This window comes from Bacillus rossius, chromosome 5 (assembly GCF_032445375.1).
Source record: "Bacillus rossius redtenbacheri isolate Brsri chromosome 5, Brsri_v3, whole genome shotgun sequence".
Lineage (NCBI taxonomy): Eukaryota > Metazoa > Arthropoda > Insecta > Phasmatodea > Bacillidae > Bacillus > Bacillus rossius.
This window is the reverse complement of record NC_086333.1, coordinates 21,255,956-21,270,667: the sequence shown is the minus strand read 5'-3', so window position 1 is coordinate 21,270,667 and position 14,712 is coordinate 21,255,956. Positions and strand designations below refer to the sequence as shown.

The 14,712-nt window shown below is 36.1% G+C and overlaps 1 protein-coding gene across 4 annotated transcripts in view; it reads left to right on the top strand.

The window, feature by feature from the left end:
• The window catches only part of LOC134531634 (alpha-tocopherol transfer protein-like), a 288,390-nt gene that overhangs the window by 260,045 nt on the left and 13,633 nt on the right, over positions 1 to 14,712 (top strand). For all 4 annotated transcript variants that reach the window (XM_063367396.1, XM_063367392.1, XM_063367395.1 and 1 more), the window contains one exon: positions 10,529 to 10,639. In XM_063367396.1, the coding sequence (XP_063223466.1) occupies positions 10,529 to 10,639 (111 nt within the window). The remainder of the gene's footprint in view (positions 1 to 10,528; positions 10,640 to 14,712) is intronic.

Sequence of the window (14,712 nt, the reverse complement as noted above, 5' to 3'; positions counted from 1 at the left end):
TAAAAAACAAACATTAACGACACGGAGTTCGGAGTCCTCGGTTCGAACCCGGTGAGGACAAAAAAAAATTAAAAATGGCGACAGGCTCCTTCCTTAATGGCGGCTGCAGGCAGACTGACTCCCACCACTTTTCTTAAAGCATATATATCGTCACCTAGTATGACGTCATGTCCGCCATCTTGTCTTCGATGCTGGAAGCCATCATCATCATTGTATCGTCGACGAGAGTGCGCTGACACCATGTTAGTTTAGTTCGTATCAGCTAGAGTGCAGTAATCATTTATTATTACTGTGACACCCGCCATCTTGAAATATGGCCGCCATCTTGAAAATCCGTAATTATTTAGCTAGAAATTCGGGAAAAATTCCAAAATTCATTAAATAAATCACTCATTAACTTACATATTGATTCGATCCGCTCCAGTCCTTGGTTCGATCCCTGAATGATGCAAAACATTTAATTTTATATAAAAAATAATAATTTCAATAAACCATGTTCAAAATTCTTAAAGAGACTTTAAATCCTCTACTACCATCATCCTATCAGACACCAAGACCACCATATTGGAAATTCGTAATTGTAATGCTAGAGATTCGGGAAAAAGTTCAAAATTCATTAAATAAATTTGTAATCTATATACTGATTGATTAGATCGACTAAGGTCCTTGGTTCGATCCCTGGCCGATACAAAACAACTTTAATTTTAAAAAAGTACCAGAAAAGTGTAAGGTTCGAGAAATAAAACACCTCAAAGTCTATTACAAACATAATATTTATTACACAATTTCTATCCTACTACAGAATCTCTTGCGAAAGCCAACAACAATCTTATAAACATTTAGCCCTGCATAGACGTGCAACGACTACTTCTTAGCTCCAAATGGCTCCCAAAGCTCCAACAGCCTCCAAATGCTTGACAGCTCCAAATGCTTAACACAGCTCCAAATGGCTCCAAATGCTCCAAACGGCTCCAAATGCTCCAAATGTCTCCAGCAGCTCCAAATGCTTGACAGCTCCAAATGCTTCAAAAGGCTCCAAATGCTCCAACAGCTCCAAAAAAAGGCTCCAAATGCTCCAATAGCCTCCAAACGCTTAACACAGCTCCAAATGGCTCCAAATGCTCCAAACGGCCTCCAAATGCTTGACAGCCTCCAAATGCTTAACACAGCTCTAAATGGCTCCAAATGCTCCAAACGGTCTCCAAATGCTTGACAGCTCCAAATGTCTCCAGCAGCTCCAAATGCTCCAACAGCTCCAAAAAAAGGCTCCAAATGCTCCAACAGCCTCCAAATGCTTAACGGAGCTCCAAATGGCTCCAAATGCTTGACAGCTCCAAATGCATAACACAGCTCCAAATGGCTCCAAATGCTCCAAACGGCCTCCAAATGCTTGACAGCTCCAAATGTCTCCAGCAGCTCCAAATGCTCCAACAGCTCCAAAAAAAAAGGCTCCAAAAGCTCCAACAGCCTCCAAATGCTTAACACAGTTCCAAATGGCTCCAAATGCTCCAAACGGCCTCCAAATGCTTGACAGCTCCAAATGTTTCCAGCAGCTCCAAATGCTCCAAATGCTTGACAGCTCCAAATGCTTCAAAAGGCTCCAAATGCTCCAAATGCTCCAAACGGCCTCCAAATGGCTCCAACAGCTCCAACAGCCTCCAAATGCTTGACAGCTCCAAATGTTTCCAGCAGCTCCAAATGCTCCAAATGGCTCCAACAGCCTCCAAATGCTTAACACAGCTCTAAATGGCTCCAACAGCTCCAAAAGACTCCAAATGCTTCAAAAGGCTCCAATTGCTCCAAGAGCTCCATCTTCAATTGGTTCCAACTGATTCCTATTACTTTTATCGAACTTGGCATGATTACTAACATGTCTTTATCAGTATACATTTTGACTGGCAGTGGTAACGTTTTTTTACACCTTTAAGTTATAAGTTTTATTTAGAAATCAGATTTCGATAAATGATAGCTTCCATCTGGAAAGAAAATATATTAATTTATCTTCAAGTTTATACACATACATTTAATTTAATCCATTATTGTATGTAGCCAGCTTCCCTCAGTTCTTTGAGTATGAAGGATATTTCTTTAATGTTCGAATAGTTTCCTGCACAAAGCGATCCATGTAGTAGTCGTAGCCTGTTAACCAATATGTTAGGATCTTCCCATGAGGTATAATCAAACTCTTCTGCTGCCTTCATCATCCTTGCATGTTTATAATAAATATTATCTCTGGTGTTTATCGTTTTAACACCAACCACAAGGTCACTTTCGTCATCTTGCCAGTGATTATCACAAGCTTGATCAGGATAATTTATTTTATTACGCCGTTTCCATCGTTTTGGTCTCAAACCACCATCACAGTCTTCGCTCTTGCATGCTTTTGGTGCTTCAGTACAGTACTCAATCATGTCAGCCTCAGATGTGTCACCACAATCTTCAATATGCCAGCTTCTGATGTGTCACCACAGTCTTCAATCATGTCAGCACCACAAACTTGATCAGGATAATTTATTTTATTACGTCGTTTCCATCGTTTTGGTCTCAGACTGCCATCACAGTCTTCGATCTTGCCTGCTTTAGGTGTTTCAGTACAGTACTCAATCATGTCAGCCTCAGATGTGTCACCACAATCTTCAATCATGCCAGCCTCAGATGATTCATCAAAGTCTTCGACCTTGTAAGCTTCAGGTGGTTCTCCATCTTTCACATTTTCATGGAGACGACTAGATATTGGAGTAAATATATTTTCATTTCTAATGTGGTTACAACTTCCTTCGTTTGTTTTAAATTTTAAATTATTATCTTGATCTAGATCAGTAATTTTAGCATTAGCTTTTTCGCCTTCGTTCCTCTTCCGCGATGTTGTAGCCCAGTCTTCGTTATCTTTATTCATCTTAATTGTACAGGTCTTGTAATGTCTATCCAAGTAATATCTTCTACCAAAGGATTTCTGACACTGACTGCAATGAAATGGTTTTTGACAAGGACCCAAATTACACTCGCTTCTCTCATGTCGTTTAGCATTCTTTCTCAAGGTAAACACCTTGCTACAGTATCTACAGTGATGACGTTTTGATACAGCAACAAATCCCGTTTCAGGATTCATATTAGTTATTGAGACTAATGCCAGATGCAAACTAAGAGTTTTAAATTAGATATATTACTTAAATAGAATTTTTTAATTATTTCATCAGCGAGAATTAATTTATCTCATTCAAAGGTACTTGTTGCAAGTAGTTCTGCTTTTCAACAACAGATGTCGCCACATGTTACTTGCAGGTAAATAATATTTAGTGATTTTATGCGGGATGCCGGATGCTCACTAACGATCGCAAAAGAAGGATGGCTTCGCTAGACTCCAAGGAGAAGGAAGTTCGTCCATCCTGTTAGTGCTTCTTAGATTTCTTAGAGATTATTTGACTGAGTAATGATATATTTTTTTTTAAATTTCCACCTGATAAAAATATTACAAGTGCTGATTTATTGGCAGAATTTCAATAATTAAATGTGACCTTGAATAAAAAATGACATGACTCATTAAGTAAAAAAAATTCTTCATGCAGAGATCAATTCCTCATCAGTAACCAGAAGCACTCGGAGAAAACCATCAGATGTCTAGTCAGGAATAATCAGAAGCACCCAGAGAAAACCATCAAAATATTGTCAAGAATAATCAGGAGCACACGGAGAAATCCACCATAATATTGTCAAGAATAATCAGGAGCACACGGAGAAAACCACCGCAAGTTTTCTTTGATATCATAAAATTTCAGGAAAAAAATAATACTAAAAATAAAAATAAATTAATAAAAAATTAAAAAAAAAAAAATACATAAAATTCTGCTAGCTTGTGAACTTCTCATTGTTGAACAAAGATAGAGTTCTAGTACAAGCCAGAATTTTATGTATTTTTTTTTTTTTTTAATTTTTTATTAATTTATTTTTATTTTTAGTATTATTTTTTTCCTGAAATTTTATGATATCAAAGAAAACTTGCGGTGGTTTTCTCCGTGTGCTCCTGATTATTCTTGTCAATATTATGGTGGATTTCTCCGTGTGCTCCTGATTATTCTTGACAATATTTTGATGGTTTTCTCTGGGTGCTTCTGATTATTCCTGACTAGACATCTGATGGTTTTCTCCGAGTGCTTCTGGTTACTGATGAGGAATTGATCTCTGCATGAAGAATTTTTTTTACTTAATGAGTCATGTCATTTTTTATTCAAGGTCACATTTAATTATTGAAATTCTGCCAATAAATCAGCACTTGTAATATTTTTATCAGGTGGAAATTAAAAAAAAAATATATCATTACTCAGTCAAATAATCTCTGAGAAATCTAAGAAGCACTAACAGGATGGACGAACTTCCTTCTCCTTGGAGTCTAGCGAAGCCATCCTTCTTTTGCGATCGTTAGTGAGCATCCCGCATCCCGCATAAAATAACTAAATATTATTTACCTGCAAGTAACATGTGGCGACATCTGTTGTTGAAAAGCAGAACTACTTGCAACAAGTACCTTTGAATGAGATAAATTAATTCTCGCTGATGAAATAATTAAAAAATTCTATTTAAGTAATATATCTAATTTAAAACTCTTAGTTTGCATCTGGCATTAGTCTCAATAACTAATATGAATCCTGAAACGGGATTTGTTGCTGTATCAAAACGTCATCACTGTAGATACTGTAGCAAGGTGTTTACCTTGAGAAAGAATGCTAAACTACATGAGAGAAGCGAGTGTAATTTGGGTCCTTGTCAAAAACCATTTCATTGCAGTCAGTGTCAGAAATCCTTTGGTAGAAGATATTACTTGGATAGACATTACAAGACCTGTACAATTAAGATGAATAAAGATAACGAAGACTGGGCTACAACATCGCGGAAGAGGAACGAAGGCGAAAAAGCTAATGCTAAAATTACTGATCTAGATCAAGATAATAATTTAAAATTTAAAACAAACGAAGGAAGTTGTAACCACATTAGAAATGAAAATATATTTACTCCAATATCTAGTCGTCTCCATGAAAATGTGAAAGATGGAGAACCACCTGAAGCTTACAAGGTCGAAGACTTTGATGAATCATCTGAGGCTGGCATGATTGAAGATTGTGGTGACACATCTGAGGCTGACATGATTGAGTACTGTACTGAAACACCTAAAGCAGGCAAGATCGAAGACTGTGATGGCAGTCTGAGACCAAAACGATGGAAACGACGTAATAAAATAAATTATCCTGATCAAGTTTGTGGTGCTGACATGATTGAAGACTGTGGTGACACATCAGAAGCTGGCATGATTGAAGATTGTGGTGACACATCTGAGGCTGACATGATTGAGTACTGTACTGAAGCACCAAAAGCATGCAAGAGCGAAGACTGTGATGGTGGTTTGAGACCAAAACGATGGAAACGGCGTAATAAAATAAATTATCCTGATCAAGCTTGTGATAATCACTGGCAAGATGACGAAAGTGACCTTGTGGTTGGTGTTAAAACGATAAACACCAGAGATAATATTTATTATAAACATGCAAGGATGATGAAGGCAGCAGAAGAGTTTGATTATACCTCATGGGAAGATCCTAACATATTGGTTAACAGGCTACGACTACTACATGGATCGCTTTGTGCAGGAAACTATTCGAACATTAAAGAAATATCCTTCATACTCAAAGAACTGAGGGAAGCTGGCTACATACAATAATGGATTAAATTAAATGTATGTGTATAAACTTGAAGATAAATTAATATATTTTCTTTCCAGATGGAAGCTATCATTTATCGAAATCTGATTTCTAAATAAAACTTATAACTTAAAGGTGTAAAAAAACGTTACCACTGCCAGTCAAAGTGTATACTGATAAAGACATGTTAGTAATCATGCCAAGTTCGATAAAAGTAATAGGAATCAGTTGGAACCAATTGAAGATGGAGCTCTTGGAGCAATTGGAGCCTTTTGAAGCATTTGGAGTCTTTTGGAGCTGTTGGAGCCATTTAGAGCTGTGTTAAGCATTTGGAGGCTGTTGGAGCCATTTGGAGCATTTGGAGCTGCTGGAAACATTTGGAGCTGTCAAGCATTTGGAGGCTGTTGGAGCTGTTGGAGCCATTTGGAGGCCGTTTGGAGCATTTGGAGCATTTGGAGCCTTTTGAAGCATTTGGAGCTGTCAAGCATTTGGAGCATTTGGAGCTGCTGGAAACATTTGGAGCTGTCAAGCATTTGGAGGCCGTTTGGAGCATTTGGAGCCATTTGGAACTGTGTTAAGCATTTGGAGGCTGTTGGAGCTTTTGGAGCCTTTTTTTTGGAGCTGTTGGAGCATTTGGAGCTGCTGGAGACATTTGGAGCTGTCAAGCATTTGGAGGCCGTTTGGAGCATTTAGAGCCATTTGGAGCTGTGTTATGCATTTGGAGCTGTCAAGCATTTGGAGCCATTTGGAGCTCCGTTAAGCATTTGGAGCTGTCAAGCATTTGGAGACCGTTTGGAGCATTTGGAGCCATTTAGAGCTGTGTTAAGCATTTGGAGGCTGTCACGCATTTGGAGGCCGTTTGGAGCATTTGGAGCCATTTGGAGCTGTGTTAAGCGTTTGGAGGCTATTGGAGCATTTGGAGCCTTTTTTTGGAGCTGTTGGAGCATTTGGAGCCTTTTGAAGCATTTGGAGCTGTCAAGCATTTGGAGCTGCTGGAGACATTTGGAGCATTTGGAGCCGTTTGGAGCATTTGGAGCCATTTGGAGCTGTGTTAAGCATTTGGAGCTGTCAAGCATTTGGAGGCTGTTGGAGCTTTGGGAGCCATTTGGAGCTAAGAAGTAGTCGTTGCACGTCTATGCAGGGCTAAATGTTTATAAGATTGTTGTTGGCTTTCGCAAGTGATTCTGTAGTAGGATAGAAATTGTGTAATAAATATTATGTTTGTAATAGACTTTGAGGTGTTTTATTTCTCGAACCTTACACTTTTCTGGTACTTTTTTAAAATTAAAGTTGTTTTGTATCGGCCAGGGATCGAACCAAGGACCTTAGTCGATCTAATCAATCAGTATATAGATTACAAATTTATTTAATGAATTTTGAACTTTTTCCCGAATCTCTAGCATTACAATTACGAATTTCCAATATGGTGGTCTTGGTGTCTGATAGGATGATGGTAGTAGAGGATTTAAAGTCTCTTTAAGAATTTTGAACATGGTTTATTGAAATTATTATTTTTTATATAAAATTAAATGTTTTGCATCATTCAGGGATCGAACCAAGGACTGGAGCGGATCGAATCAATATGTAAGTTAATGAGTGATTTATTTAATGAATTTTGGAATTTTTCCCGAATTTCTAGCTAAATAATTACGGATTTTCAAGATGGCGGCCATATTTCAAGATGGCGGGTGTCACAGTAATAATAAATGATTACTGCACTCTAGCTGATACGAACTAAACTAACATGGTGTCAGCGCACTCTCGTCGACGATACAATGATGATGATGGCTTCCAGCATCGAAGACAAGATGGCGGACATGACGTCATACTAGGTGACGATATATATGCTTTAAGAAAAGTGGTGGGAGTCAGTCTGCCTGCAGCCGCCATTAAGGAAGGAGCCTGTCGCCATTTTTAATTTTTTTTTGTCCTCACCGGGTTCGAACCGAGGACTCCGAACTCCGTGTCGTTAATGTTTGTTTTTTATAAATGTTTTATTAAAATTTTATTATTTAATTTTTTTTATAATTTTTAAAAAATATTTTATTAAAATCGGATAATAAATAAAAAAGTTAAAGATGGCGGCCGTAACGAAAAATGCATCGGTGACGACATAATCCAAGATGGCGGTCATGGTATCCTTATTCCTAGAAATGGCTTTTAAGCGGCTATCTCTTAGGAGTTTTTAGCCAGTTTTAGGAATTAGGGTTCTTTCTAGGGCAAAACGACTTTTGAGGATTTTCGAAATCCTGATTTTCGAATTGAGGAATTTTTTGCGAATTTTTGGCGGAACTTTTTTCCACAGAAATGGAAATTTTGGCGATTTTTGAGGAATTTTGGGCAAATTTTGCCCAATTTTGGAGGATTTTGACGATTTTTGAGGATAAAATTCAAGGTCAAGGTCAAAGGTCAAGGTCACATCCATCCAAGATGGCCGTCGTGACGTCACAATCCAATATGGCGGACACCGGCCACACACCACGCGCCAGCGCCATGCGCCCGGAAATACTTTCCTATACTACTGGTTGCTACTTTCTTCGTTTGTTTTTAATTTTAAATTATTGTCTTTATCTATATCAGTATTTTTAGCATTAGCTTTTTTACAATCTTCATAATCATTATTGTCGTCTAATATTCTGCCTTCGTTCCTCTTCCACGATGTTTGAGCACAGTCTTCGTTATCTGTATTCATCTTAGTTGTACAGTTATTGCAATGTCTATCCAAGTAATATCTTCTACCAAAGGATTTATGACACTGACTGCAAATAAATGGTTTATGACAAGGACACAAACTATACTCGCTTCTCACATGTCGTTTAGCATTCTTTCTCAAGTTAAACACTTGCTGCAGTATCTACAGTGATGTTGGTTTGATATAGCTACAGGCAACGAACCAGGGTACATGTTAGCTTCTGCGACTAATGGCAGATGCAAACTAAGAGTTTTGAATTAAAACCATTACTTAAATATAATTTTTTAAATATTTCGTCAGCGAGAGTTAAGTTATCTCATGCAAAAGTACTGGTTGTAAGTAGTTCTGCTTTTCATCAACAGATGACGCCACGTGTTGCTTGCAGGTAAATAATATTTATTTATTTTATGCGGGATGCGGGATGCTCACTGACGATCGCAAAAGAAGGATGGCTTCGCTAGACTCCAAGGAGAAGGAAGTTTGTTCTTACAGTTAATGTTTCTCAGATTTCTCAGGGCTTATTATTATTTGACTGAATAATGATTTTTTTTTTAATTCCACCTGATAAAAAAATTGCAAGTTGTGATTTAGTAGCAGAACTTTACTAATTAAATGTAACCTTGAATAAAATGACATGTCTCATTAAGAGTAAAAATCCATCATGGAGAGATCGGTTTTTCAGAAATAACCAGAAGCACTTGGAGAAACCACAGGAATGATCGCAAGCACACGGAAAAAAACATTAAAATATTGACAAGAATAACCAGGAGCACACGGAAAAAACCATCATAATATTGACATGGATAATAGTAAGCACACGGAGAAAACCACCACACATTTTCTTTGATAAATTACAAAACAAATTGAAAAAATTAAACACAAATTACAAAACATACAAAAGATTCTGCTAGCTTGTGAACTTCCCATTGTTGAGCAAAGATAGAGTTCTAGTCCAAGCCAGAATATATCTTGGTATGGGTGGTGGTACATCAGTCTGTAGGTGGCTTCTGTGGAGTAAGGATCTGATGTCAATTTTCTCTTAGCGGTTTCCAACCAAGGACAGGAATCGAACTAATCAATCGGTTTTTAATAAATAAATTTTTTTAATGAATTTTGGAATTTTTCTCTAGCATTATAATTATGGATTTTAAAGATGACGTCGAAATGACAAGATGGCGGGTGTCACAGTAAAAATAAATTATTACTGCACTCTAGCGGGTAAGAACTAAACTAACATGGCGTCAGCGTACTCTAGCCGACTATACAATGATGTTGGCTTCCAGCAACGAAGACAAGATGGCGGACATGACATCATGTTATCTGACGATATAAATGCTATTAACAAAGTGGTGGGCGCCAGTCTGCCAGCGTCCACTGTGAGGGAAGGATCGGTCACCATTTTTTTTTTGCCCTCACAAGTTTCGAACCGAGGACTCCGAGCTCCGTGCAGTAAAACTTTGTTTTTTTTTTTTTAAATATTTTTTATTAAAATTTTATTAATTGGAATTTTTATAAATTTTTAATTTTTTTCATTAAAATCATATAATAAATAAAGATTTTAATAATGGCGGCCGTAACGATACTTGTAATGGTGACGTCATAATCCAAGATGGCTGCTATGGCATCCTAATTTTCAAGGTCATGTACTCGGTGGTTTAAGCGGCTAGCTCTTAGGACTTTTAAGCCGCTTTTAGGAATTTGGCTTCTTTGTAATGCAAAATGACTTTTAAGGATTTTCGAAATCCTAATTTTTGAATTGTATAATTTTTTGAGATTTTTTGGCGGAATTTTTTTCCACTAAAATGAAAATTTTGGCGAATTTTGAGGAATTTTGGGCAAATTTGCCCAATTTTGACAACTTTTGGCAATTTTAGAGGGTCAAATTTCAAGGTCAAAATCAAAGGTCAAGGTCACGGTCATCCAAGATGACCGCCGTGACGTCACAATCCAATATGGTGGTCGGCTTCTCTGGCTCCTCCTGCGAAAGCCTGCGCCAGGTCCGTCATTTACATACTACTAAATTATTTTTTTATGTTTGGCTTCAAACCTTAAAAAATATATAAGTAGCCAAATATAATTAATTTTATGCTTTATTTAAGTCAAATACTCTGGAATATTTTTAAAACTCATCGGATTTTTTTTTTAGGATGGTTACCCGATCAGGCTTAAAGGAATGAACTTCTTCAACACTCCTCCTCAGTTTGAAGTGGTTTTTAACCTCTTTAAGACCTTCATGAAAGATAAGCTACGAAAAAGAGTAAGTACGTATAAAAACTTTAAAATATATGTTTTTAAACTATTTGTAAATATTTCAAATAATAAATATCATAATATTTTTTACTCAGTAAAAAGAATAATAATATTATAGCCATTAAGTTTTAAGTTCTTTCAAAGAAATGCAGGCCTGCGCCACTAAAATAAAAATAAAAGGTTTTAAACATCCTTAGGATAGAAATGTAAAGAACAACTTAAATAAAGCAATCTCACTGCAGTTGACTAGGAAAAAACCCCAAAACTTCTACAATGTGAGTGTGGTAGTATCTATGTCACCACCGAGCTAGCTGGAAGTAACTAAACATAAAGTTACGCAACAACGAACAAATGTTGTACCTATATATATTAGTCACCTTCATATTGCTGTAATTTTATCATTTCTGTGAACTAAACTACAGCTATTTTCGTTTTTCATTTGGTTTTTTAAGGTCGGTTTGATCATTTGCTTATTGGTTTAAGGCTATAAAATATCACATTAAACTGCTACACTAATAATAAAACCATTATTATTACAAAGTCTGTAAATTGGATAAAATTATGAAAAAAATATTAGAACTTGCCAAAAGCCATTCATTCAAAACGAAAAAAAAAATAACTGTTACATTTTTTGTTTGTTTCCTTTTGTTTGTTTTTTTGTCTTTTTGTTCTGGAATCAATCAATATTTACTTAATGGATTTTGATCAAAAATTTTATGGATGAGGTCTTTGACTAACTTAAACACTAGAATGTTTATAATAACGGTAAGTGCAGGTTCTCTCTGACTCGCGGGTGAGTCACACGAGCTGAAAACCCGGCTCGGATTATCACAAACTTTTCACAAAAAATTGGTTGTCTGTAAAGCCGGTTTACGGACGATAGTTTAACGTGACAACGTCATAACAAAACATTGATGAAATGATTGATCCAGAAGAAAAGGAAATATCATATTCGGCCTGAGACTGAGCCGTAATAGGTTTTTGCAACCAAACCATTTATGCATTAAAAATATTATATTCTTTGAGGAAGAAATTTTTTGAAAATTTTTCTATCTTTTGTATGATGAAATCTACCTCTGCATACTTTTATGAATAAATATGAATCATTTTTATTGAATTATCACTATTTTGTATAGATACAAAGAAGGAGTGAAATGAAATATACAATATAATTATTAAATGTACTTTTATTTGCATTCATTAATTCAAATATGTTTATTACTTTTGAAGTGTCGTGCGCGCCGTATTTATTTTTTAAGTACAAAAAGAAATTTCAGCCGCCGGGATTTGATCCGACAACCTAGTCAGCGATGCTAACCACACGGCCACGGTATCACTTTGAAAATATCTGTAACAGATGGTATAAATTAATAATATTCCACGCACGATATTTGTTTGAATTTCTTTTAACTAGCATATTCTCTGTTGGACTCGAAATATTTACACGCTCGTGGGCTCATAACTATAATACGGTGTGTGATTTAGTTGATCAAAAAATAACTCATGACAAATAATAACTCATGACAAATAATTACCAATGTCAAACTAAAGCGTGAAAAGTATCATACCAGCAATAAATATTTAGTTACACAGCTAAAACAATATTCATACAACACTGTTTAAATATACTGGTTTACACTAGTAATTAAAATAATACGTACTTGTAAGAATGCCATTTCCTTGCGAATATACTCCCGTGGCGTGGTGCACAACAATAACCTCGAACCCCGCTATGTTGTCGTCTGCCCCAAGCCGTGTGTGGCGACATGCGCAGGCGTGATCCAACCGGCGCGACCCGCCTATCCCTGCAGCATGGCGGGGTGAAACCTGAGCAGTACGCCACCACGTGCCGGCCGAGTTCTCTGTACCGTCCGCAACATACCAGAGAGATGCCACGCATGCGTAAACAGGACACATCCGTAGTGGGACATCCGTAGTGGGAAGATTTTTCGTGCGTGCAGCCAGCGTTCATCGATTTATTAGACGTTGTCACATCAAAATTTAAAAATATTAAAATTAACCTAGGACACTATGTTAGTTAATCCATTTTAAAGTGCAAAACTAAACAATTAAAAGCAATTCAGATTTGGTTACAGCAAAAAGGATTTTGACGTGACAACGTCTAATAAATCGATGAACACTGGCTGCACGCACGAAAAATTGTCCCACTACGGATTTCCCACTACGGATGTCCCACTACGGATGTGTTTACGCATGCGTGGCATCTCTCTGGTATGTTGTGGACGGTACAGAGAACTCGGCCGGCACGTGGCGGCGTACTGGTTCGAGGTTATTGTTGTGCACCGCGCCACGGGAGTATATTCGCAAGGAAATGGCGTTCTTACAAGTACGTATTATTTTAATTACTAGTGTAAATCAGTATATTTAAACAGTGATGTATGAGTATTGTTTTAGCTGTGTAACTAAATATTTATTGCTGGTATGATACTTTTCACGCTTTAGTTTGACATTGGTAATTATTTGTCATGAGTTATTATTTGATCAACTAATTCACACACCGTATTATAGTTACGAGCCCACGAGCGTGTAAATATTTTGAGTCCAACAGAGAATATTCTAGTTAAAGAAATTCAAACAAATATCGTGCGTGGAATATTTTTAATTTATAACATCATTCTGAAACATTGGGTTCCAATTTGGCCTCGTGGCTGTGCGGTTAGCCACGCTGTCTATCAACCGATAGGTTGAAAGATCAAATCCCGGCGCCTGAAATTTTTTTTTGTCCTTGTAAATATATAAACGGCGCGCACAACACTTCAAAAGTAATAAATATATTTGAATTAATGAATGCAAGTAAAAGTAAATTTATTAATTAAATTGTATATTTCATTTCACTCCTTCTTTGTATCCATACAAAATAGTGAAAATTCAATAAAAATGATTCAATTTTATTCATAAAAGTATGCAGAGTTAGATTTCATCATACAAAATATAGAAAAATTTAAAAAAAATTCTTCCTCAAAGAATATAATATTTTTATCCCTAAATGGTTTGGTTGCAAAAACCTTTTACGGCTCAGTTGCAGGCCGAAAATGATATTTCCTTTTCTTCTGGATCAATCATTTCATCAATGTTTTGTTATGACGTTGTCACGTTAAACTATCGTCCGTAAATAGACTTTACAGACAACCTATTTTTTTAAACCAATATATATCTCATTAAAATGCTAGACAATAAAAATTGTGTGTACTTATGTATGCGCGTTAGAAGTTATACTTTTTATGTAAACCTTAATTAAATAAATACTAACTATTCAACTATATATAAATATGTTAATAAAATTAATTTTTTATTTTAGTAAAATAATCAAAATTTAAAAAAAAATTAAAAATGTTGTATGTTAATTCTAATTTCATGTTTTCATTATTCATTATTTTTTTTAAATCTTATATAATATAATTTAAATTAAAACTAAATCATACCATAGAGTGACATCACCTCACTTATATTAATACAATTGAAAAAAAAACATATAATTTATAAATGCAATTTCTATCACTAATATTCATAATAAATAAATGTTTTCAATAATATGTATAAGTATTCAATATCAATCACTCAATTTCTGAACGTGAAACACATGTAGTTCCTCAAACGTTTCTAGAATTCGCTACCGGAGCAGCAATGTCACTATCGAATCATTCGATATACAGAGCTAAAGGTTAAAATTGAAAGCAAAGCAGTAGTGAACAATAACCGGTCCTGTGCCAGGCTGCAGGCTGTGGTGCTTGGTGCCGACCACCATCTAGGATTGTGACGTCATGGCGGCAAACTTGGATGACCTTGACATTGACCTTGGAACTTGACCTTCAAAATTTGCCAAAATATGCCGAAAATCCTCAAAACCCCCCCCCCCCCCCACCCAAAAAAAAAAGTCCAGTGTTTTTGAAACTAATTCTGACAAAAAATTGAAAAAAAAAATTCTACTTTAAAATAAAAATTCCCGTTTTAATGAAATACTTTCCGTTTTAGTCCTCAAAAATGCCAATGGCTTGAAAATTCCTAAAAGCAGCCTAATAGTCCTAAAAGCAAGCCGCATAAGCCACTGAGGTCATGCAT